General features: G+C 36.7%; 1 protein-coding gene across 1 annotated transcript in view; it reads right to left on the bottom strand.

Moving 5' to 3' along the window:
* ENTHD1 (ENTH domain containing 1) overlaps positions 1-27,273 on the bottom strand; it is a 107,795-nt gene that overhangs the window by 75,871 nt on the left and 4,651 nt on the right. Inside the window, exon 2 of the mRNA XM_068561872.1 lies at positions 14,482-14,724. Coding sequence (XP_068417973.1) covers positions 14,482-14,724 — 243 coding nt within the window. The remainder of the gene's footprint in view (positions 1-14,481; positions 14,725-27,273) is intronic.

The raw sequence follows: 27,273 nt of genomic DNA on the forward strand, positions 1-27,273 counted from the left end.
ATTGAGAAAATACAAGAAATGTTTAACAAAGATCTAGAAGAACTAAAGAACAAACAGAGATGAACAACACAATAACTGAAATGAAAAATACACTAGAAGGAATGAATAATAGAATAACGGAGGCAGAAGAACGAATAAGTGAGCTGGAAGACAAAATGGTGGAAGTAACTGCCAAGGAGCAGAATAAAGAATGAAAAGAATTGAAGACAATCTCAGAGACCTCTGGGACAACACTAAATGCACCAACATTCGAATTACAGGGGTCCCAGAAGAAGAAGAGAAAAAGAAAGGGTCTGAGAAAATATTTGAAGAGATCACAGTCGAAAACTTCCTTAACATGGGAAAGGAAATAGTCACCCAAGTCCAGGAAGCACAGAGAGTCCCATACAGGATAAACCCTAGGAAAAACACACCAAGACACATGTTAATCAAACTAACAAAAATTAAATTCAAAGAAAAAATATTAAAAGCATCAAGGGAAAACCCAAAAATAACATATAAAGTAGTCCCCGTAAGGTTATCAGCTGATTTTTCAGTGGAAACTCTGCAGGCCAGAAGGGAGTGGCAGGATATACTTAATGTGATGAAAGAGAAAAACCTACAACCAAGATTACTCTACCTAGCAAGGATCTCATTCAGATTCGATGGAGAAGTCAAAAGCTTTTGACACAAGCAGAAGCTAAGAGAATTCAGCACCACCAAACCAGCTTTACAACAAATGCTAAAGAAACTTCTCTAGGCAGGAAACACAAGAGAAAAAGACCCACAAAAACAAACCCAAAACAATTAAGAAAATGGTAATAGGAACATACATATCGATAATAACCTTGAATATAAATGGATTAAATGCCTCAACCAAAAGACACAGACTTACTGAATGGATACAAAAATAAGACCCATATATATGCTGTCTACAAGACACCCATTTCAGACCTAGGGACACATACAGACTAAAAGTGAAGGGATGGAAAAAGATATTGCATGCAAATGGAAATCAAAAGAAAGCTGGAGTAGCAATACTCGTATCGGATAAAATAGACTTTAAAATAAAGACTGTTATGAGAGATAAGGAGGGACACTACATAACGATCAAATGATCGATCCAAGAAGAAGATATAACAATTATAAATGTTTATGTACCCAATACAGGAGCACCTCAATACATAAGGCAAATGCTAACAACCATGAAAGGAGAAATCAACAGTAACACAATAATAGTAGGGGACTTTAACACCCCACTTACACCAATGGACAGATCATCCAAACAGAAAATAAATAAGGAAACACAAGCTTTAAATGACACAATAGACCAGATAGATTTAATTGATATTTACAGAACATTCCACCCCAAACTGGCAGAATACACTTTCTTCTCAAGTACACACAGAACATTCTCCAGGATAGATCACATCTTGGGTCACAAATCAAGCCTCGGAAAATTTAAGAAAATTGAAATCGTATCAAGCATCTTTTCTGACCACAGTGCTATGAGATTGGAAATCGGTTACAGGAAAAAAACTGTAAAAAACACAAATACATGGAGGCTAAACAGTGCGCTACTAAATAACCAAGAGATCACTGAAGAAATCAAAGAAGAAATTTAAAAATACCTAGAAACACATGACAATAAAAACACGATGACCCAAAACCTATGGGGTGCAGCAAAAGCAGTTCTAAGTGAGGACTTTATAGCAATTCAATCTCACCTCAAGAAACAAGAAAAATCTCAAATAAACAATCTAACCCTACACTTAAAGCAACTGGAGAAAGAAGAACAAAGAAAACGCAAAGTCAGTAGAAGGAAAGAAATCATAAAGATCAGAGCAGAAATAAACGAAATAGAAATGAAGAAAACAATAGCAAAGATCAATACAACTAAAAGCTGGTTCTTTGAGAAGATAAACAAAATTGATAAACCCTTAGCCAGACTCATCAAGAAAAAAAGGGAGAGGACACAAATCAATAAAATTAGAAATGAAAAAGGAGAAACCACAACTGACACTGCAGAAATACAAAGGATTATAACAGACTACTACAAACAACTATATGCCAATAAAACAGACAACCACGAAGAAATGGACAAATTCTTGGAAAGGTACAATTTTCCAAGACTGAACCAGGAAGAATTAGAAAATATAAACAGACATATCACAAGTAATGAAATTGAAACCGTAATTAAAAATCTTCCACCAAACTAAAGTCCAGGACCAGATGGCTTCACAGACAAATCCTATCAAACATTTAGAGAAAAGCTAACACTGATCCTTCTCAAACTCCTCCAAAAAATTGCAGAGGGAGAAACACTCGCAAATTCATTCTACGAAGCCACCATCACCCTGATACCAAAACCAGAAAAAGATATCACAAAAAAAGAAAACTATAGGCCGATGTTACTGATGAACACAGATGCAAAAATCCTGAACAAAATACTAGCAAACAGAATCCAACAGCACATTAAAAGGATCACACACCATGATCAAGTGAGATTTATCCCAGGGATGCATGGATTCTTCAATATATGCAAATCAATCAATGTGATACACCACATTAACATATTAAGGAATAAAAACCATATGATCATCTCAATAGATGCAGAAAAAGCTTTTGACAAAATTCAACACCCATTTATGATAAAAACTCTCCAGAAAATGGGCATAGAGGGAACCTACCTCAACATAATAAAGGCCATATATGACAAACCCACAGCAAGCATCATACTCAATGGTGAAAAACTGAAAGCATTTCCACTAAGATCAGAAACAATACAACGATGTCCACTCTCGCCACTCTTATTCAACATAGTTTGGAAGTCCTAGCCACAGCAATCAGAGAAGGAAAAGAAATAAAAGGACTACAAATTGGAAAAGAAGTAAAACTGTCACTGTTTGCCAATGACATGATACTATACATAGAAAATCCTAAAGATGCCACCAGAAAACTACTAGAACTAATCAATGAATTTGGTAAGGTTGCAGGATACAAAATTAATGCACAGAAATCTCTGGCATTCCTATACACCAACAACAAAAAATCAGAAAGAGAAATTAAGGAAACACTCCCATTTACCATTGCAACAAAAAGAATAAAATACCTAGGAATAAACCTGCCTAAGGAGGTGAAAGACTTGTACTCAGAAAACTATAAAACACTGATGAAAGAAATAAAAAATGACATAAACAGATGGAGAAATATACCATGTTCTTGGGCTGGAAGAATTAATATTGTGAAAATGACTATACTACCCAAAGCAATCTACAGATTCAGTGCAATCCCTATCAAGCTACCAATGGCATTCTTCACAGAATTAGAACAAAAAATTTTACAATTCGTATGGAAACACAAAAGACCCTGAATAGCCAAAGCAATGTTGAGAGAGAAAAATGGAGTTGGAGGAATCAGCTGCATAGCACAGGGAGATCAGCTTGGTGCTTTGAGATGACCTAGAGGGGTGGGATAGGGAGGATGAGAGGGAGGCTCAAGAGGGAGGGGACATAGGGACATGTGTATGCATATGGCTGATTTGCTTTGTTGTGCAACAGAAACTAACACAGTATTGTGAAGCAATTATACTCCAATAAAGATCTATTAAAAAAATATATTAGAAACCATCAAAACTGCTTTATCAAGGGATTTTGCCCTCTTTTTAAGAGTCTTCATGTACAACTACCCTCAGTGGGATAGGGAGGGTGGGAGGGAGGGGATATTGGGATATATGTATACATATAACTGATTCACTTTGTTGAACTGTAAACATTGTAAAGAAATTATACTCCAATAAAGATGAAAAAAGAAAAAAAAAAAGCTAATCCAAAAAATTTACAACAGCAATCTGACATGGAAACAGATGTACCTAAAGGTAATTTTAAAAGAAAAAAATAAATAACTGGTGGCCAAGAAAAGAAACCAAGTCTAGGACATCCCCTCTCTCCCAAAGGTGATACCGATGAGTTGACGAGATTCTGAGATTTCTCATCAATATTCTCATATCTGGAAAAAAGGGAACTGAATGGACAATGCTATTTTCCCTCTTTATGACTGAAAAGAGGGGGAAACAGCCAAAGAAAAAAATAATAGGTGTAACAGAGTTAATAAATAAAGATGCTGACACTTAAATGAAAGTGAAAGCCATAGTTTCACATTGAATTGGGTGAAGGATCTGAAGCTGAGGGTATCTCCCCACCTGATGGGAATGGGGCATATTTCCCAACTTGATAGAATGAGCAGGATCTTGTACAAAAGACTCGGAAGTCCTGTATTCTAAAGAAGATTGCATATGGCCTAATGAAGTCCCCCATTCCTCTTTGCTCCAGAAAAGTGGATAAAATAAGTAGCTCACAAACCGCAACTTGGTGGATCAGATATGGTACAAAGAGTCAAGAAATCACATCTGAGCAAATAACCACCAAAGTCTATTGTGCTATACAGTACCTCTATTAACCCATTTACTTCATACAAGAACTCTGTAATAGGAGCTGTATTATCCCCATTTTACAGAAGATGAAATTGCAGCATGAGGTTTTAAGTAGCATGTCCAAGGTCATACAATCCACACAATCTGAATCTGGATTCCAATACAGGCAGTATGGCTCCAGAACCTGAGTGCTTAACCAGGATTCTCTATTGCTTTCAAAGCAGTGTCCAGTCAGAGCTGCCTGAGCATCAGCAAGATGTAAAGAAATGACCTGGCAACTAAACAAATATATTCCAGTAGAAAAAAAGAAAAGAGACGAGGAGGAAGAGAGCGAGAGATGGTATGCCAAAAAAAAAAAAAAAAAGATGCCAAATGTAGAAGAAAATATAGCACAAGGAACAGAAGGAAATTCCTCACAATATGGCATTAGATGGTTTTTGAAATTATTGTAAATTGTGTGTTTTCATATATTTCATTTTATAATTGTTTGTTGCTACTATATAACATCACAGGGTTAAGCATTAAAAAAAATGTTTCCTGGCCTTACATATCTCCTCCTCTCTTTTAGGAAATGGTTTCCATATCTCCTTCCTATTTTTCAAATGGGCTGTTCTTGTTTTATAGGAATTCTTTATATATTCTGGAAATTAATCCTTGTCAGTTATATGTGTCAGAAAATTTTCTCCTAGTTTGTGACTATCTTTTTCACTTTTTTATATGGTGTTTTTTGATGAGGAGAAAATTCTTAAATTTAATATAGTTTTATTAGTTTTCTATTGCTGCCAAAAATTACCACAAACTTAGTGGCTCAAAACAACACCTATTTATTATGTCACAGTTCTGTAGGTCAGAAGCCCAGGCAGGCTTGACTGGGTTCTCTGCTTTGAGTCTCACAAGGCCAAAATCAATGTGTCAGCTAAGCTGGACTTTCATCTGGAGACTCAGGGGAAGAAAACACTTCCAGGAGCATTCAGGTGGTTGGCAGAATTCAGTTTCTCATGGTTGTAGGACTGAGGTTCCCATTTCCTTGCTGGGTGGCAACCAGGGATCACTCTCAGCTTCTAGAAACCATTTACATTCCTTATCACTACATCTTCCAGCCAGTAAGGGTGCATCAAATCCTTCTCACTCTTGGAATCTCTCTGACTTCTTCTTCTAACACCAGCTAGAGAAAACTCTGCTTTTAAAGGGTTCATGTGATTACATTAAGTCCATCCGGATACCCGCTTTTTGACATATAATGTAACATAATCATGGGAGTGATAATTCATCATAATTCACAGGTTATGCTCACATTCAAAGGGGAAGGCATTATATAAAGGTGAGGGTCATTGGGGTTTATTCACAGAATTCTGCCTACCACAATAGTCAAAGTTATAAATACTTTTTTAAAAATAGTTTGCTTGTTTTTGGTTATGTTTAAGAAATTCTTCCCTATCCCAATGTGAAAAAGATATTCTCCTATATTTTCTTCTAACATTTTGAAGTTTTGTTTTCTCACTTTTAAGTTCTTAATTCCTCCAGGATTTGTTTTTGTGGATGATATGAGGTAGAGACCTAATTTCATTTTTTTCAATATGGATAAATAATTTCCCTGGTATTATTTATTAAGCAGTTCATCCTTTCCCCACCAATGTGAAACGCCACTTCTGTCATACACTAAGATAACATAGTTGCCCAGGTCTGTTTTCAGGGCTCTATAGTTTGTTGCATTGGCCATGCACCCATCCCTGCATCAATACCACACTACCATGATTACTGTTGCTTTATTCTTGTTATCTAGAAAGGCAAGCCCTCCACCTTATTCTTCTTCAGGAACATTTTGGATATGCTTGAGCTTCTGATCCTTTCAGATAAATTTTTGGAATCAGCTGATCAAATTCAATTTTTAAATCCTTTGGGACTTCGTCTGTAAATGCACTGAATCAGTGATTCTCAACTGGGGGCAATTTTGGCCCCCAGGGGACATTTGACAATGTCTGCAGACACTTCTGGTTCTCACAAAAGGAAGGGATGTGTGCTAATAGCATAGTGGGTAGAGGCCAGAGATAATGCTGAACATCCTACACTGCACAGGACAGTCCCCACATCAAAGAATTATCTGACTTAAAATGTCAATAGTACCAAGCTTGAGAAACCCTCCACTAAATTTATGCAATTTGGAGACAACTGATACTTAATATTTTTGAGTATTTCAATAAACAATTTATTTTGATCTTACAGCCAGCCATTTTGCTAAAACTCTCTTATTATTTCTAATATGTCTGTAGATCTTTTCAAGTTTTCTATATGAAAATCTTTTCATCTGCAAATAAATTTATTTCTTCCATTTCAATACTTATGTTTTAAATTTCACTTACTTGTTTTATTGTCATGGCTAGAACCTCTAGTATAAAACTGAATAGAAGGAGAATGGGAACTTTTTCTTCTACCTGATTCTAAATAGAATACCTCCACATTCAAACGTATGGAAATTTTTTATTTACATTTTTAATACTCAAACTAAATTGCATTTTTGCTAGAAAAAGTGCTCTGTGTGATACAGATTCTTTGAAATGTTAAGACTTTCTTTATAACATATAATCAATTATAAAATCCATACTTTAAAAAATGTTTTTTTACTTGACCTATCAATAATTGAGAGAGAGATTTTGAAATCATCTACTATAATGGTAGATGTTTCCATTTCTTCCTGTAGTCCTACCAATTTTTGCTTTATATACTTTGAAGTTATTTTATTGGTTATATTCACATTTAGAAATGTTATGTCTTCCTGGGGAATTAAACCTTTTATCATTCTCGTTAATAATGTTCTTGGCTTTAAATTCTACTTTGTCTGATATTAATGTAGCTATACTAGTTTCCTTAGTATAATGCTTGTTTTATCTTTTTCCACCCATTTGCTTTCAACCTTTATGTGAACTTATGCTTGCAGCATATATATATCTGGGTTTATTTTTCCCCAATTTGATAATCTCTGCCTTTTAACAGATGAATTTAACCCACTGATATTTGTTGTGATTATTAATATATTTGGACTAATTTCTACCATTTTACTTTTTTATTTCCATTTGCCCCACTTTATCTATGCTTCTTACCCTTTATAAAATTAAAAAAGTATTTTTCATTCCATTTTTTTCTTGCTACTTTGGAATTTATATACTCTACTTCTCTTCTTTTAGCATTTACCCTTGAAAGTTTATCATGCACATTTACCTTTAAATGTTTAGAGTCAAATAATATTCTTATCTATCTCTCAAAAAATACAAGGAACTTAGAATACTATAATTCTGTAGACCCACTCCCATGGTTATCCACTATTTTAGTTGTCTTTTTTTTAAACTCGAAAGTTAGACATTATTTTACACAGAAAGTGTTTATTTTATTTTATATACATGTTGACTATTTGTTAATCACACTCCCTTACATCTCCAACCATTCTTCTGGAAAAATTTTCCTTCTCCTTGAAGTATATCCTTTAATTATAGGTCTCATGGTGGTAAACTCCCAGTTTTTGTACTTATCTGAGAATGACTATTTCACCCTCAGCCTTGAATGACAATTTTGCTGAGTACACAAATATAGGCTGTTATTTTCTCTCTGCACTGTGAATATATTGTATCACTGTCATTTGGCCTCCATTGTAACGGATGAGAAGAGTTTACTTTTACTGGCATGGTAATTGTCTTTCCTCTGTAGATGTATCCTCTATGTCTAAACATTGCTTTCATATTTTCTATTTACATTGGATATATCCTCTAGTTCACTAAATTAAGTTTTTTATCTCGATGGTATTTCTCATTTCTGTAAGTACCCATTTTTCAAATTCATACATTCATTCCTAATAATCTTTTTTTTTTTTTGAAGTAAAACAGTTTTAATTCTTAAGAGTTTAGTTCAGCCCAAGGACCCAGGCTGTGAGAGACATAACTGACATTTGAATAACTGGATTAATTTAGAAAAGTGCAAGCCTGGTTTTGACAGTTGTGCTTTTGTATATGTCTTTTTTAAAGATTTTATTTTTTAGAACACTTTTAGGTTTAGAATAAAATTGAGAGGGAGGTACAGAGATTTCCCATATACTTCCTGCTCCACACATGCATAGCCTCCCCCATTATCAACACTGTGATTACATCCTTTATTTATTTAAATATTTAAATACATAGTTCTTCTACAGTATGTATTCAACCTTTATAATATCTACAGTCTGTGGGGGACTAGATATGTTCTTTGCTAATTACTTTCTCCTGTGTTTGGTGAAACAGATTGGGAGCTCATTGCCTGACTTTAATTGGTGGGAATCCTATGGACCTAACTTGTGAATTGAACAGGTTTTCTTCTTGCAGAGAGAACTACCTAGAATCAATTCAGCCCCCTCTTGAGGGTCTGGGTTCAGCACAGTAATCCCATGCTTTCCTTCCCAATGCTAAAGGCAAGCCCAAAATTCATTTTCTTAACTACTAATAACTGCCCTTAAGCAACTCAACCTCTACAGTCACCTGCAGTGTCCCACAGGCACCAGCTCCAAGTCACTTTCACCTGAGCTCACATGTCCTGTTCTTATTTCATTTATTTAATTTAATTAATTAATTTAAAATTTTAGAAGGAGAGCTCCTTAGGGACTTCCCATACCTCTGGTGAGGCCAGAAATGTCTCAGTGTATCATTTCTAGTCTTTGATTGTTGTGCAATAAATGAGTTTCTTGGAGCTCCTAGTAAGTGTTATTGCCAGAAGTAGCCCTGAAATATTTTAGTGAAACTTAGCATCTAGTACAATTCCATTTTTATAAAAACAATTTCTTTCTAGTTATTCATCTTTATACATATATGTATGGATGGATAGAAAGATGCCTAGAATTTATGTTCATCTGATATTAATTATGGCTATTTCTGAGTGACGGGATTGGAAGTGATTAATTCTTTACAATGGGCCTGTATTTTTTTTTATAAGAATAGAGGGATTTTTCTGAAACAAAAACAAAAGAAGAAAAATAAGCAGACTAGAAGCAAATATTCTAAGATGTTAACAGCAGTTGGTTTAGGGTGGGTAGGGGTATAAGTTATTATTATTTTCTTTTTTATACATTTGTTTTTAAATTTAAAAAAATCACTGCTTGAACATTCACCAGTGTAAATGTTTTAGTAGCAACCACCATTTGTACCATAAGCCCTGCCATTGAGACTGTATGTGATAAGGCAACCAAGTATGACTCTACATCAACTCTCTAAGTACAAAGTTCACTGTGGGAAGTAATATCAACATTGGTGTTTTGCTTATAAAAGTATGACAACTGATTAGCAGCTGTGTGATACTTCTCCAGTAAGATGGTGATCTTGACAAATGTTATTTTGGTAGAATGGTAAGAACTCAAGCCTGACTGGGTTCAAGAAAGAACAGAAGAAGAGAAATTGAGCACAGCAGAGTTGTAAAGGGGCACAGAGAAATGGGGTAATAATTGGAGGGGAATATGGGGTCAAGAGAAGGTTTTGTTTTAAGATGGAGGATCATATACATGTGCTTGATTAAAGGACATTATGGATTATATGATCTAGTTTTAGCTGAAATAATCTTCACCGATGGACAAGTGGTTTAGAGATTCACATAGTGAAATGATGCCGGACTGAAAATAATGCCAAAATGCGACACCAGTGAACAAGAAAATGGCAGAGTCTACACTTCTAGCCACAGCAGAAGCTGTTGATCAGCCACATCATGGGGTTCAAAATAAGGGAAAGCTAAGCGAATATGAAAAGAGGTCAGCCCTGTCCCTCAATCAGTAATATTAAAGAGACTAACTGAAATACAGGTTTCTATCTCATATCATTATTGAACCTCTCCCATGTGTTTATTGTGTATGTTGCTCTCTGTGAGGTATCTTTTCCAACTAATATGATATTAAAATCAGTGAAAAATTTTAAAAAAAGTATGACAACTACTTTGAAGTTTAACTTTTGGTCCAACAGGAATCATATACCATTTTTAGGGAAATAGTTCCATGATGTAGAATGTTATTACATTTACCATAGGCCAGAGTAATCCTTCTCTAGTACAGGTAAAGTTCCATTGCAAAGAATAATGCCAGTAAAGAGCTCTTTATGGAAGATTGGATGATCCACAGAGGTCATGCTTTGCTGGTCTAGTTGTAAGCAATGTCTCTGGTGATAGTTTTTATAATTATTACCTCTAAGGAAAGGACCTAACTCTGATGCTTACAGCTCAGAGAAGCTGAGTTACCACTGTGCTTTATATAGCTTTCTGCCTTACCAGTCAAGCTGCAATTATCCTTCAGCTCATCTCTTCCTTCGAACAACAAAATCATTTAAACAAAAACTACCCAAGCTATCTACCAGAATTAATTAACATGGGGGAAACATCCAGGAACAGGTAAAAAGAAGTAGAAGCAGTGATGTGCGTATAACACCTTCTCTAAAGTACCTTTTTTTCCCTTGCTAATTCACCACAAAGAAGTGAGGCACAGCTGTTTCAGCTCTGGATCCTAAAGCCAGGGTATCAGATTTCTAGCAATGCATTCAATTTTCCATTTCATTATAACTAAATTATTTAGAGGAGTCTTTAAATTCCTTCTGATGGAAATTTACCTGTATGATACCATCACTTGCCTCCATTTTCTCTAACTCAAATGTTAGAGTCATTTTCAATTTCTCCCTTTCTTCTCCAATACATCATCTACCTACCCACTTCCTTTCTATATTGTCTTTAAACATTACCTTTCCCTCATTTCCATAACCCTAGATCAGGTCCTGGATGCCTGGATTGAAATAACTGTCTCTTATAAAGCTTCCCTCCAATCTGTATCTCCTTCATGTCTACACAAAGCAGTAAGAATTATCTCCCACCAACAGCTGTTTTCAGTAATAAGAAAGCTAAGTTCTGTGACTAAGCTAAACATCCCTTCTGTTCTCCAAGGCCTACAATGGATCCTAGTTGCAAGTCATATCAAATTGAAATTTCCAAATACTGTTCATTATGTCCTTTATAAACTGTGCTGAGTACTCTCAACTATCTGCCCACATTTTTCTACATATTAAAATTTATATTCTCTATGCCTTTTAATCTGACAACCATGTATTACCACGATTAATTCATTTCTTGTATTCTTTCCCACTATGATAGGGACTATTTGTTGTCTCCTATATTTATTCTCTCCTTCTTCCTTAACAATAGATTTTCTTTCATCTGGGCACATGTCGGTTCGTATAAAGACTACATTTCTCAGCCTCTCTTAAAGCTAGGAGCGTCCGTGTAACTAAGTGCTAAACAGTAGCATGTGAGCCAAAATGTCACGGGCAACTTCCAAAAATGTCCTTAAAGGGAAGGGGCATTCATATTTTCAACCCCTCCTCCTTCCTATTGGCTAGAAGGCAGATGTGATGGCTGGAGTCAAGCAGCCATCTTGGATCATAAAGTGGAAGTTACATCCTGAGTTTGGTGGAGCAACAAGACAGAAAGAGCCCTAACATCATGGAGAGCCATATCAATCCTAGAATACCTAGTTCTGGATTATTTTAGAAGAGCGAAATTCCTATTATGTTTACACCACTACCAATTTTGTGGCCTAATACTGTCACTTGTGGGTGCACCTAATTTTAAGTGATCTACCCACCTCCAAATTTTCATTTGCTACTTCTCCTAACCCATTAATAATGCCCCCCTAGTAAATTTTCTTATTTTCCCCCCACCCAACCAAACTGTCAGTTTTCTTTCTTCTTTTAAAATACAGTTTCAGACTCAAATGCCTACATGGATATGGTTGGTACTGCCAAGCTTACTTACTCTAATTTCTCTTTTTTGAACACAAACACGCACATCTATATGTCTACTATGTATGTGTACTATACACAGTAATGGATAAATGAAATTTTAAAATAATGTAACAGATTTTTAACAAACTTACTACAGTTTTATATCCAAACATTCACTACTCACTTTAAATCTTACTACAGATGCACTTCAACGATGCTGTCACTCACCAAAACTCTTTCTGAACACTGGTTTTTGAAACAGACTGAAAGCCCATCACTAGATATAACCTCTGTGAGAGCAGAAATACACCCAGTTTGCTTACCAGGCCTAGAACAGTGTCTGGCATATAGTAAGTAGGTACTCAGTACATGTTTGTGGTAGGAAAAAAAATTAATTGTAGCAAAACTTCTTCATTTGAAAGTAGATTGATTTTTTTAAAAAATAGTCAAAAGATATTCAGAGCTCAGCCTAGTGAATAAGAAGCTGTTATCAAGCTGGGAAATACCATTTTGGGCTTTTTAAAAGCAGTGACTATAAAGCAACAAGCTAGATTTTCTTATATGAATCATAAGAATGGCTCAGAGTTGAGCTACTTCTGTAGCAATTTAGGGACTCATTTCCTAAGCTTACAGTGAAGTGAGCCAAGCTTGCTCCCGTTTCAGAGCGTCTGCACCTGCTGTTCCCTCTGCCAGAACACCCCAGATATACCTGGATTGTTCCCTCACTTCATACAAGTCTCTGTTTAAATATCTGCCTCCTCCAAAAGGCCTTCCCTCCCTACCTGACCTAAAATAAAGCATCTCTGTCACTCTCTGTCCTGTCACTGCTTTCCTTTTCTTTATAGGACTTGACACTATCTGACATAATATTTTATATCTATTTTGTTTATGTGTGTTTAATATCCATCTCTGTCACTAGAATATTTGCTCCATGATGAAAGGGACTTTGTTTTACTCACTGCTATAGCTCCAAATTTCTGCTAGATATCCAAATTTCAAATTATAAATTTAATAAATATGTTTATAATGAAAGAAAAGAAGAGGAAAAGAAATGGAGGAAGGAAGAACAAGAAAGGTAACAGAGAAGTAGGAAAAGGGGTGAAGAAACTCTAGAGGAGTCATAACTGGTTATTTTACTCTGTTACTTTTTTCTAGTATCAGTTTGAATTTAAGGCTTCTATGAGAAAATTTCAGAATGTGTCTGTCTCTTTTGAGATTTATTTCAAAGGACTGGGTACCCTAAAGAAAGAGGTTCCACGACTTTCAGAAGCATTTGGTTCGTATTTATTATTGTAATTACAACGCCCACCTCTTTTACTATCTTTCGACTGCCCCAGTCCACACAAGTACAAATTGAGTGAACATTTGAGAACTCCTGACTTAGAGTAGTACTTTAATGATTTTTAGCAGGATGGGTTTGTGTGGGAATTACTATTAACATTTTTAAATTTCAATATTTAACCGACACTTGGAATATCTCTCTTTCAAGATCTTGCTCAATAGAATTACATGATAAAGCTGGGAGGCAGGCCTCTGAAAATGCTTTTAACTCTATGTTACTCCTACTATGCCCCTCACTTACGGCACAAAGTGTAGTTCCTTTCAAGGGACAGTTACGTAAGTCGCATTTCATTAATGTTTTTGCTTCCTCAAACTGTCCATTCTTTACACACAATAACAGGGTTTGTACTAGAGAAGTTAGAGCAAAATGACTTTCCTTTATGTTTTAGCAAATTCAGTAGAAAAGATAACTGCGTTTTCCTGCTGATTTCTATTATAACATTATAAATAAGTGCCTTCTTTTTTAGGTTCAGTAGTCCAGATTTAAAGTTTTAGGCAAAGGAAAGGGTTACATAACACAGGGTATTGTCCTAGAAGAGTTTTAGAGCACTTTCAGAATTTTGAGGCACATTTTTTAAAATGTCAGTTCCTTCATTTGGAGGATCAAATAGTGCAAATGCACACACACCCAGACCCCTAGTCTCAGAAAACTGTTCTTCACTCTCCAGTTATGATCAACATCTTAAAACTGAATCACGATGCCAAATAGGGTAGTCACTAGTTTAATACCTTTAAAGCTCAAAATCATTTTATTTGAATCCCAGATAACCACATTCAGAAAACAGTCATAAAATTTTCTACTGAATAGTATCTTTCATCATTGTTCTCTATAGTATAATGTCTAATATAGTAATAGTAGTACTAATACAGCATTAATACTTCAGTACTAAAACCCAATGTTTTATATGTTTTAGTTGTTCTTAAATGATACCTATTGCACTTTAGGCCAATGTCCATTATACGCACTTTTATTATGTAGTCTTGCAACCTTAAGACGCTCACGCTTCTTCTCTGAAGCAGGAATTTCTGGTGTGGGAGCAGAAGCACATGCTGTTCGTGAGTTACCTGTACCAGGTAACCTCTTAGGAAATGTCATAGAGTAGGAGGTACGCCGTCTAGTCCGACACGCTACTTCCCTCTCTCTATGCAGCAACAGTTCATCCGTCAGCAACATTATAACTTGCTTAGACTTTTCCCGGATATAATAACCTGGAAAATACATTAATTGGGTTAGAAAAGAAAATATTAATTAAGGCTACAATTAAGTTTTATTCTAAGGAAAATTAGGAAAAAATGAAAATGTAAGCAAAGCAAATAAACCTCTAGCAAATGTAGAGGGAAATTTAAGTTTCATTAGAATTGTCAATAACTGTACTCCTTTTCTTATGCTTTAAGAAGTAAATAAACATATGATGAAATCATATCATACATTGGCATTACATTTTTCACCTTAAATATGGTATTGGATTTTCCTTTTGAAAGCAATACATAGTCTTCAATAAATCAAACAATACAGGCATACAGAGGAATGAATCAGATCTAGATGTACTGACCTAGATGTATGACCACAACATATGGCTAAAGATTTACAGTAATATGCATAGCATGACCCAAATTTGTAAAGCATAGGGGAAAATAAACCATTATATATGTATATAGAAGAGAGAAGCAGATAGAGAAATACAGAGACGGGTGGATGGATGGATGATGGATGGATGATGGATGGATGATGGATGGATGATGGATGGATGGATGGATGGATGGATGATGGATGGATGGATGGATGGATGATGGATGGATGATGGATGGATGATGGATGGATGATGGATGGATGGATGGATGGATGATGGATGGATGGATGGATGGATGGATGATGGATGGATGGATGGATGATGGATGGATGGATGGATGGATGGATGGATGATGGATGGATGGATGATGGATGGATGATGGATGGATGATGGATGGATGATGGATGGATGGATGATGGATGGATGATGGATGGATGGATGATGGATGGATGATGGATGGATGATGGATGGATGATGGATGGATGGATGGATGGATGGTGGGTGGGCAGGTGTACCCACAACATTGTGTACATACACAATCAACATTGTGTATAACTTAGGGATACAATTAGGGTAGGACAAGAGAAGGGAAGGCAATTGGCTTGTCTCTGACATAACATCCTATCAAAATAACGTGATGCCATTAATAGAGTGCCAGAGGACAGTCTAAGACCAGAATTCCAACAATGCTGCTGGCCTTAACCATCGGAGTGACTCTGAGCCAGTTAGGTGGTCTGTCTAAGCCTGAGTTTCCTATCTGAAAACTGTATAAGCATATCTGTTCAGGTTAATTCACAGATATAAAATTATACTCATTCAAATATATAGTATTACTAGTACTATTCTCAACCATCTCCTGTAAGAAATGATAAAGGAAACACCTCTCCACATCTTGGGACCAACTCATATTAACATCTCATGTCTTCCAGAAGTAAACTGAAAGTCCCTAAAGATTCACTACTATGCTCATTTTGGGCTCCAAGTGTGATGAATTAAAGTGTTAATATTTCCAGCTATAATTTACCAGTAGTGGAAGTAATGAGAAATAGTCAAATTCAGGGTATATTTAGATGCCAGGGGCCACCAATGTTCTCTAAGCGCCAGTCGTTTCATTAAGATTGATATGGACAATGTCAAAAACCTTTGCTCAAGTTGCCATGTTTTCCAAGATTATTTTATCTAATCTCACTTCTTAGCCATTTCTTCCTTCCAAACTTCTTTGATAACTGCTTTAAACCACACCATTCTCAGCACTGTTAATTTCCTATGATTGGCTTGCAGTCAATAACCAAAAAATCCCACGTGTTTTGGGTTACCACTCTGTTGCACGATAGAAGCCTGCTGTGACTACCGGTCTTTGGGGACAACACACCAGATACTACCTTCTCCCGGATAATTAACATAGCTTGATTTGGTCGGGGGACTTGCCTTCCCATTCTTCGCTTCATGAACTCATCTCCTTCCACTTTCCCCCTCGCTCCCTCTACTCCAGCCACCTTGGCCACCTTATTCTGCAGTCTCACCACACTCTTTACCTCCTTAGAGCTGTGTGCTGGCCGTTGCTTCTGCAAGGGACTCTTGGCATGACTAGACCCCTGATTCATTCAGGTGTCTACTCACAGGTCACCTCCTCAGAGAAGCTTTCCTTCTGCCCATCTTCTCTAAAATAGCCCCACCCCCATCACTCTCTATTCCCTTACCCTGTTTTACTCTTCAACTTGGCATTGATCACTACCTAACACTGTTTTATATAGTTATCTGTTTACTTCCTTATTGTTTTCTCGCCTAGAATACAGCTCCATGAGGACAGAGACTCTTTAGTGTCTAGAAGAGTGATTGGCACATAGTAAATGCTCAGTAAACATTTACTGAGTGAATGAATCAATAAAGGAGCAAATGACCAAAAAAGTCTCAGTTTTCTCCTTGACATAATACAAATGGAGCCAGATAGATGAAAAATACTAATTGACAATTTATAACTTAGCTGCCTGAGAAAGCTGCTTGGCCTGAAATAATTTCTTATAACACTCCTAATTAGAAAAGGTTACAACTAGAAATTATGGGACAGATGTGGAATATTCTACTTGGAGTATGCATGGATTGGTGGAATTTGAGGACAGCTGCAGTAGTTCAAAGGGACGAGCAGGTACGTCAAGCAGAATGCCAGTCAATAATGGAGGGCTCCTCCCTGCAGCATCAGGACGGTGGGGCCACAGGAGTTTACAGAAAACAGAGAAGAAATCACCCAGAAGTGAACTTCCCATTCAAAGCTGCCCACTGCCCTAGCTACCTCCCCCCACCCTCGAGATGCTGCAGAGCGGGAACCTGGATGTTTTAAAGCGTCAAAGTTGAAAGTGAAAAAAATCCAAGAGCCCAATAAACCTGCTTGAGATAAATAATAACAAGGATGACATATATAATAACAATAGCAATAAGATGGCATCTACTTACTTGTTACCAATATGTTTCAAAAAAGAAACACTACATAGTACTAAAAGAGAATAGTACTAAATACTAGAAAATAGAATAAACTTAGGCAACAACTGCTTTGTGTTTGAAAAAAGGGGGGCTAGGGAAGGGAAAATAGAATAAACTTAGGCAACAACTGCTTTGTGTTTGAAAAAAGGGGGGCTATGGAAGGGAACTGGGAAGGGGGAGAGGGAGAAAAGGAGGCAAGGAGAGGGAGACAGACAAAGAGAGGAGAGGGAGGGAGGGAGAAAGATTCTCTGAAATAAGAAATTAAACTATGTAAGAGATCAATATCCAAAGACACTATGTAAAACACATCAAGATGAAAAGCTTGTTGGTTCAGGTGAAGGTTAAAATAAAAATAAAGCTATATACTGTTTAATTGGGAATGTTTTGGTTGTAAGTGACAGAAACTCAATTTGAACTGGCCGTGGGAAAACCAGGGGCTGCAACTGGGCCTCAGATACAAGTGAAGCAGAGACTGGAAAACTACCAGGACCCTCCGCCTCCCACCTCTGCTTGCCCCTGTGTAATGCCTTTATTTTCTCCTTTCGCAGGCCGACTTCTTCAATCTGGATGTGGATATTACCACCGACAGCTCCAGATTCACACCTTACACGCTGCCACCTGAGAAGTCTTCCTCTTCATTCATTCAAATCTGAAACATCCAGGAGAATGACACTGAGTGGCCCAGCTTGAAAGTCATATACTCATCACCGTGGCCAGAGGGTGGGATGCTACCATTGGCAACCCCCATTAGAAAGACACAATGGAGTGAGGGGAGGATCAACAAGATAGAAAAATGAATGAGGAAAAAGCCAATTTGAGCAATCCTCCCAAACTGAAAGGACAAGGACATACAAATCACTAGATCAACTATGCAACAGACCAGTTCCCAAGGATGTTAACTTTTGCAGTCATTTAATCATTTCCTGAACACTTAAGTTTCAGGAAGCGTTCTAAGTAGTGGGGGCACAGGTGAGGAAAAAAGAGACAAGGTCCCTAATGAAGATAATTTCAAATAAAAATTAATGCTCTAAAGGAAATAAAGCAGAGGGGCATGCAAACATCAATTCAGGGTGCAGTCAAGGAAAGTCTTACTGAGGAAGTAACGTATCAGCTGAGTCTTAAATAGCAAGAAAAAGCCAGCTGTGCAGACATACAGGCAGAGAGCACCTGGCAGAGGGTACAGCCCAGATTCCACTTCTTCAGGAAAGCCTTCTACTGAGAGATAACAACCCCTCTTCCGCCTCGCCCTACATGTACATCAGGGCCTCAATGGTCAGGCCCTGCTTTCACACACTCTCATAGCACCTACACTTGTCTTTCAGAGTGCTTCCACAGTTTGTAACTGCCTATGTGATAAATGTCTTTTTCCTCCATTAGAGTATAACATCCACAAATGCCAGAACTGTACTTGTTCACTTAAGAGATACTTAAGAAACATTTGTTAAATAATATGCTGAGGAAAAATTTCCTAAATGCAGGGGAGGAGTCTATATAAATTCACAACTGAATGTCATGTAACGAGATTTGGAAATATGGTAAATTCAAAGATACTGGGCACTGAGATGCATCAGCAAGAAAGACACATACCAGACTTAAAACCAAAAATCACACATTGGGCTTCTTGTTATAAAACATCATAATACTCCTCTCTCCGTTCCTGACCCACTGACCTGCCAAGATCTGCTCTTCTTCCTATATTCCTTTCTCAGTGAGTACTACTTCCATTCTAAGCCAGAAATATGAACATTCACCTCCCCAGACTCAGTAATCCATGTCTGTTGACTGCACCTACTAACCATCTTCTAATTCCATGCTTTCCTCTCCATTTCCCTTAGTTCAGGCCTGTGATGTTCTAAATCATTTATTTATCTGCAGTCTCCTTTCTGATCTACCCTCCATAGTGCCTTCAGGGGTGGGGATGGGGTGGAGCGCGGAGGAAGAGGAGAAGTATCCCAAACAGTATAGCTGATCAACTTATTTTCATAAAAAACCTTCAGTCAAGTTGGCACAGTAAGTTCATGCTTCAAAGTACCCTTCTGCTCTGTTCCAAATGCACAGCAATAATAGACATCACCAGTTCTGAAAAACAAGATAAAAACCTCCAAGAACCAGAAATATCGGAGAAATGAAAAAGCACTGAACAGGGCTCAAGCCACAGGGCTGCTGGGCTCTTGATCTGGCGGCCAGGAGTTCAGCCCCTCAGGTGTTAGGGAACCAGAGGTGGTCTCACTCTTTGATGTTAGGGGGTATCCATGCTTGTGAGAGAAGGCTGGAAAGACAAGAAAAAGGAAAAGGGAAAAAAAAAAAAACCAGCCACTAATTGCTTCCTGGGCTGTAACATATTTGTAGCTGTGGGAATAGAAGGACACAATGCAGCCCTAAGGCCTGGAACTCAACTAAGCCACCCCCTGGCTCAGCAACTGAATCTGTGGCACCCTCATATCATCACAGGGCATGACCCCTGAGCTACCTTTATAACACTGTACTGGAGGTGGAAACTGAAAAATCAGCATAAATGGAAAAGTGAACATGGTTAGCTGGGGAAGAACCTCTCACCCAAAATAAGCCTGAAAACTAAAATTCCAAAATAGATTTTTAAAAATCTTAAGATGGCCAATTAATGCAGCAATTAAAACATAAATTCACTCCAAAAGAAATCAATGTTCTATAGGATTCTATAGGATCTTCTATAAATCAATATTCTATATAATTGTAAGATTTAAAAATCTAATAATAAAGATTTTAAATAAGTATTAAGACAGACCTTAAATAAATACTAAATAAAGATTAACACAGGAATCACATTCACAAGAAGTATGAAATTATGAAACAAAACAAAAATAGGCAGAAATGAAACAACAGATAGATATGAAAAGAGCCAACTTAAAATCCTAGAAATGAAAGCTATAGTCACTGGGATTAAAAAGAAAAAACCCTCAATATCCAAGGTAAACTCCAAAATCTAACAGTTGAAGAGAGAATTGGTAATCAAAGAATAGTACTAAGGAATTTTTCCAAAATACAGCACAGAGAGGCAACAAGATTAAAAAGATTAACTAAAAGTCATAATGGACAGATTGCAAGACCCCAATAGTCACTCAGAAGAAGTTTCAAAAGAAGAAGAATACAGTAATCACACACACAAAAAAAGCAATATTCAGAAAGAGCTGGGAATTTTACAGAAAAGCCATAGAATCCTCACGTCAAAAATGATCTCCAAACACCGAGCACGATAAATAAAAATAAAAATAAAACTATACCTAGAAACACTGCAGAAAACCAGAAGAACATTTAAGATAAAGAGAAACTCAAAGCTACCAATCCCTTCTTTGGGCCTACAAGAGCCCACTGGCCACTCAGTCAGCAAATATTTATTCGACACCTTCACAAACTAGGTGAAGAAACAGAGATACAACTAAAGTAATCTCAGCCCTCCAAATGTCCACAGTCCAGTGAAGGGACTGAGGTAAAATAAGTCATTACAGCAGAGCCATGCGTGCTACCACGGACATGTGGACAAGGTGCTACGGATGGGTGAACTCCTCAGGCAGTGGGAAAGCATTTCTGGTGCATTTTGCATGAAGCTTTACTTGAACGTGAATATATGCTGCAGGAAATAATAAAAGTAAAAATATGTCAATGGCTAATATTTTTAGCTAACATTGACTTATGACTTACTACGTGCCTGACTTTCAGACATTATCTCTAATCCTCACAACCACCCTCAGAGTTTATGAAGTCCATTTTACAGATGAGAAAAGAAAGTTCAGGGTGGCTAAGAAACTTTCCCAAAGTCATAAAGTTGATAAACTAGAAAATAGAGCTTGGCTCTATAAAAATAACAAAATATAGACTTTAATTTCTTTGACTGACTTTAGTATACAAATGCAAGCTATTTTATTTGATGAGAACCTGAGAAGAGAATGATTCTGCTGACACAGCACTGAAGTCCTAACCTGGTTACTGGCCCTTCTGTGTTTACAGTCTGCTGTCCATATGAGTACAATAAACAAAGAGCACTGTGGGAAGACTGGCTGGATGGGAACAGTTAACTTTATATAAATTCATGATTTGCTTCTTGCTACTATGATTATCAGTATGACTGGATTTGTTGAAAAGGAGCAAAAGACGATCCAAAATATTCAACTAGGTATAAAGGTTTTGTTTAAACTCACAGTAATATAACTTTTTTTTTTTTTTTTTAATTTATTTATGGCTGTATTGGGTCTTTGTTTCTGCGCGAAGGCCCTCTCCAGCTGTGGCAAGCGGGGGCCACTCCTCATCGTGGTGCGCGGGCCTCTCACTATCGTGGCCTCTCTTGTTGCAGAGCACAGGCTCCAGACGCGCAGGCTCAGTAATTGTGGCTCACGGGCCCAGTTGCTCCACGGCATGCGGGATCGTCCCAGACCAGGGCCCGAACCCGTGTCCCCTGCATTGGCAGGCAGACTCTCAACCACTGCGCCACCAGGGAAGCCCAGTAATATAACTTTTAACAATAACAGAACAGGCTTATGATGACCCCAAAGTCTATAGTATGGTTGTTAAATGAAATTCATTTGTTCATCATGATTATAAAAATGTTTGTTATAGGAAATCACATTTGCTCACGGAAGCTATAAATGAACTCAGCAGCATTGTGTTAAGTAACCCACCTCTCAATAGATCAGTACACCTACATTGCATTAATTAGTCAAGCCACCAACATCTAGCAGGTGAGTTCAATGGTTAGAGAATTCTGACTACTGCTGTCTGACAGCTGTAGAAAAAGATTAAGTCTGTGCCCTTTGAAGCTAGAGCTTTTTCCACAGTGCTCAGTCACTACATCACACTGCTTAGGAACTGTTGCTTCCCACTCCCCACATCCAGTCCCTTCTGTAAGAGAATTAATACCTCCAAATTTTAGTTTTTTGACTTTTAGAGCCTTAACACAGCTAACCAAGATCTAAAATAATTTTTTTACATTGAAATGTTTTCTTTTTCTTGAACTTTCTCTTTCCGGGTATCTTGTCTCTCTTCAATTTATTCCAGTCGCCTTGAAAAGAAAATCCCTATCATTCCTTTTTTCTCCTACTTGCCCAGGCTTCCTCTTTCTTTAAGCCTAAATACCTGAGTTTTTCTCTCCTTCTAAGAGTACCTGAACTCAAAAAACAAACTCCCTCTCAAAAGAAGTTGATTTTAATCATTTATAAGCTAGTGTAAATATAAACAAATGTATTACATATTACAGAAAATTTACGTTTCACATTTTAATTTCTTAACTATGGCTTAAAAGGCTTCGTTCTTACTCCAAGACATTACGACTTCAGTGAGCAAATGGGTAGGTGAATGGTAAGGGTTCATCCTCGTGTCCTGGAAGACACATAGAGAAGCAGCCTATACAAAATCAGCCATCAACATAAATGTGAACTATCTAATTTCCTAAATTAGATGACTGATAATGACAGCAGAAAACTAAAATGGCAGTAATGTCATCAAGGCATGCTACTTCTAGTAAAATAGCTTAACGTAACTTTTTAACACTGAAAATTTGTTTTTTAAAATGCACCTTTTAAAAATCTACCTTTAGTTTAAATATATGTGTATAATATATATTTACTTTATATAATTGTAAAATAGCCCATTTAAGTGAAATTAACCGCAATTTCATGACTTACCTAACTGAGAATAAAACAGTACATAAAGTTATAAATATGCATTTCTGAGAATCTGAATTGGTTTTATAAAAAGAATACTATAATTTGTTTAAATAAATTGTTTAGTAGTATGAAACATTCAACCAGGTATTTTTCAGACAATTTTAATTAACTTCATTCTGGTAGTTCAATGAAACTTTGTTAGGATATTTTTAAGAACTCCTTAAAAATTAAGAGAGGCTGTGTAGCATAATAATAGAATAGAACTAAACAGTATTAGGATATATATGTTTTAATCATGTTCAGCCATTAATTAGCTGTGCAACCTTACCTAAAAAACTTAATCTGAGTGTTAACTCATCATCTCTGTAAGAAAGATAAGACATATCCTACGTTCCTCATAAGATGATGTAAGGATCAAATGAGATACCATACATGGAAATGCTCTATTATTAAAATCTAAAAATGCTCAAACAACTAGATACCATACAGGAAAGAAAGAACTTTACCTCAAAATATACCTCCAGTATTTCAGGTGAAATATCTCGAAATATAAAGTAATGTGTCCAACTGTTAACCTTAAAAAAAACTACAGGGCTTCCCTGGTGGCACAGTGGTTGAGAATCTGCCTGCTAATGCAGGGGACACGGGTTCGAGCCCTAGTCTGGGAAGATCCCACATGCTGCGGAGCGACTGGGCCCGTGAGCCACAATTACTGAGCCTGCGCGTCTGGAGCCTGTGCTCTGCAACAAGATTGGCCACGATAGTGAGAGGCCCGTGCACCGCCATGAAGAGTGGCCCCCGCTTGCCACAACTAGAGAAAGCCCTCGCACAGAAACGAAGACCCAACACAGCCATAAATAAATAAATAAATAAATAAATAAATTAATTAATTAATTTTTAAAAAACACTACAATAAGTATAATACAGTGTCCCAAAAGTCTGAAAACATAGGGAAAATCATGTATTTATTGTAAATTTTTTGAGATTAACAATTAGATTCATTGCTTTGAATTTACTTCACCTGAAAAGTTGTCTGGAAGTTGAAGAAAAACATATTGAGAACATTATTTGAAAATGTTAACTAATGTACTATTTGAAAATAAATTTCTCCTGTTTCCCAACTACTATGACTTGTTTTCTGAATTTTTTCCCCTGTAGTATCACTATTATTAATTACTGACCATGTTCTATATGATAGGCACTGTTATAATGTTGGAGATGGAGCATGGAGGAAGCAGACATAAAATGTTCCTGCCCTCATGAAACTTAGTTTCTGGTAGGAGGAGATAGACAATAAACAAATAATAAGATAAATCATACCCTACGTCAGATAAGAAATACTATGAAGAGAAAGAAAACAGAGAAGGTGGCTAGGGCATATCAGTACAAAGAACAGGTGGGGTTGCTTTTTTATAAATAAGGTACATCTAGAAGGCCGCACTAATAAGATGACTTTTTGAGCAGAGATCCGGAGGATGCAGAAAGCACTGCAGGTATCTGGGGACTCCAGGCAAAGGGAACAGCAAGTGTAAAGACCAATGCAGAAAAAAGACTTTTTCTATAATATTTTCTACTTTTATCTTTTCTGTATCTCTTCTTGATAACCTGTTTCTAGGGTAGGATCCAGCTGTAGATTACTTGGATCACTACAATTTCTCTTTGATTAATTTCCCATTACAGACTTCACTCTCTGCTTTTTTTCTTCTTTGAACAAAATCATTCTTACTGAGTAGTTTTTCAATGATCACATTCCTTTCTTCAAGTCTCTTATTATTTTTATGACTTCCATTTAGTAAAAATTTACTGATTATCTATTATGTGCCAAGGCCTGATGGTAAAAAGATGATTAACATATGGTATATACCCTCAGAATTTAGCTAAGGAGAGATATATATAGTAGATAAGATACACTGTAAAAAATACCACTCTGATATTATGAATAAAGTGTTGCAGCAATTAATTCTGCCCAGTGAAGAAAAGAAGAGAGTTGGGGGTACAAAGGAAAAGGCCTCTGAGCTAGGATTTGAAGACTAAATAGGAGTTCAAAAAGCAGATAGCAAGGAAAGAATATTACAGTGAAGAAGAAACATCTTAAATACAAGCACAGAGATGTATAAGCAAATAATATATTAAGAATGCTTGGTGATGCAATGTGCCAGATTGAAGACTAAGGAAATAAGAGTAGAAAGGTAGATTGGGAATACACTAAGAGTCTTGACTCTATCACGAGAACCAATGGGGTTTTTTTTTAATACAATTTTTAAAAATTTAATTTAATTAATTTATTTTTTGGCTGCTTTGGGTCTTCATTGCTGTGCGTGGGCTTTCTCTAGTTGCGGTGAGCGGGGGCTACTCTTTGTGCTGTGCAGGCTTCTCATAGCGGTGGCTTCTCTTGTTGAGGAGCACAGGCTCTAGAGCACAGGCTCAGTAGTTGTGGCACACAGGATTAGCTGCTCCGCAACATGTGGGATCTTCCCAAACCAGGGATTGAACCCATGCCCCCTGCATTGGCAGGCGGATTCTTAACCACTGCGCCACAAGGGAAGCCCTGAGAACCAGTGGTTTTGAACTATTTCAACTGCACACACCATCAGTAACAAATTTTTGTGCATGCATCCACCCCCAAATATATATATACATTTATTTATGTATAAATTAAATTATGTCAAGAGCTACTATTCTAATATGTTACACTCATTAGGGAACAAACATAAAAAGAGAAGTGTATAAAAGATAAAAATAAAATGAGTAATATTTTCCCCAATGGAATCATTTTTCGTTAATTAATATTTATTAAATTAACAGTGTGCACCAATGTTATCAATCAATAACTAATATACCTTCCATAATCAACAAATGAATATACAGTTGACCCTTGAACAACATGGGTTTGAACTGCACGGGTTCACTTATATGTGGATTTTTTCAATAAATATGTACTATGGTACTACACAATCTGTGCCTGGGTGACTCCAAGGATGTGGAGCTGTGGACTGTAAAGCTATATGAAGATTTTCCACTGTGCGTTGTGGGGGAGGGGGCGGTGTCAGTACCCCTAATCCCGAAATTGTTCAAAGGTCAACTGTACTATGCTTCTGTTGACAATTCAGTTCTAACTTGCTTTTTTTTTTTTCCTCTCTTGATGCTAACAAATCATCAAGAGTATTTATAAAGTCCAACACAGCATAGTTGTACTTCTTTAATCCTAAGCTCAACCATTAGGGAGTCTGAAAGACCTTTATGATAGTGTATTCAAACATACCCATATATACCATACCTGTACATATGAAAGGTATAAATGAATAAATAGGTTTTTCTGTATATTTATAATTGCATGCTTATCTATTCTAATGCTCAAAATAGCTCATAAACTCTTTAAAGCAGGGGCTGACCCTTTCTTTCTACTTAAAAAGAAATTATCATAGTGCTCTGCTCAGTACAGTGATAAAATACCTGTTCTGTAAAGTACAAAAATGATTATACTTCATTCACTATTATCCAAAAAATTATGCCTTTTTAAAACCTAACTCTTGGGCATGGAAAATTTTAATTAGTATTTAATTTTAATTTTAATAATAAATTTAACCCTAACGGAAGTTGGTGTCTTTACAATTTCTGGATTAAGAAGCGTAGCATGCTCAAAACCCAAGAAGATATTCTCCAATTTCATCATTAAGCCTCAAACCTGACCTAAAATAAACACATAAAAAAAGAGAGGATATACACCATGGCCAAGTGGGATATATGCTAAGAATGAAAGGTTGGTTCACCTATGAAGATCAATGTAATACACCAAGTAATAGAATAAATGGGGAAAAACACATAACATCAACAGATGCAGAAAAGGCATCTGACAAAAAGTCAGCACCCTATCGTGATAAAGGCACTCAGAAAACCAGGAATAGGAGAGAACTTTGTGAACCTGATAAAAGGTATCTATGAAAAACCCATCCCTAACATTATACTCAATGGTGAAAGACTGAAGGTTCTTAAGATCAGGAACAAGACAAGGATGTCTGTTCTAACCACTTCTATTCAACATTGTACAGGAGGTTTTAGCCAGGACAATTAAG

Source organism: Eschrichtius robustus, chromosome 13 (assembly GCF_028021215.1).
Source record: "Eschrichtius robustus isolate mEscRob2 chromosome 13, mEscRob2.pri, whole genome shotgun sequence".
NCBI classification, from domain to species: Eukaryota; Metazoa; Chordata; class Mammalia; order Artiodactyla; family Eschrichtiidae; genus Eschrichtius; species Eschrichtius robustus.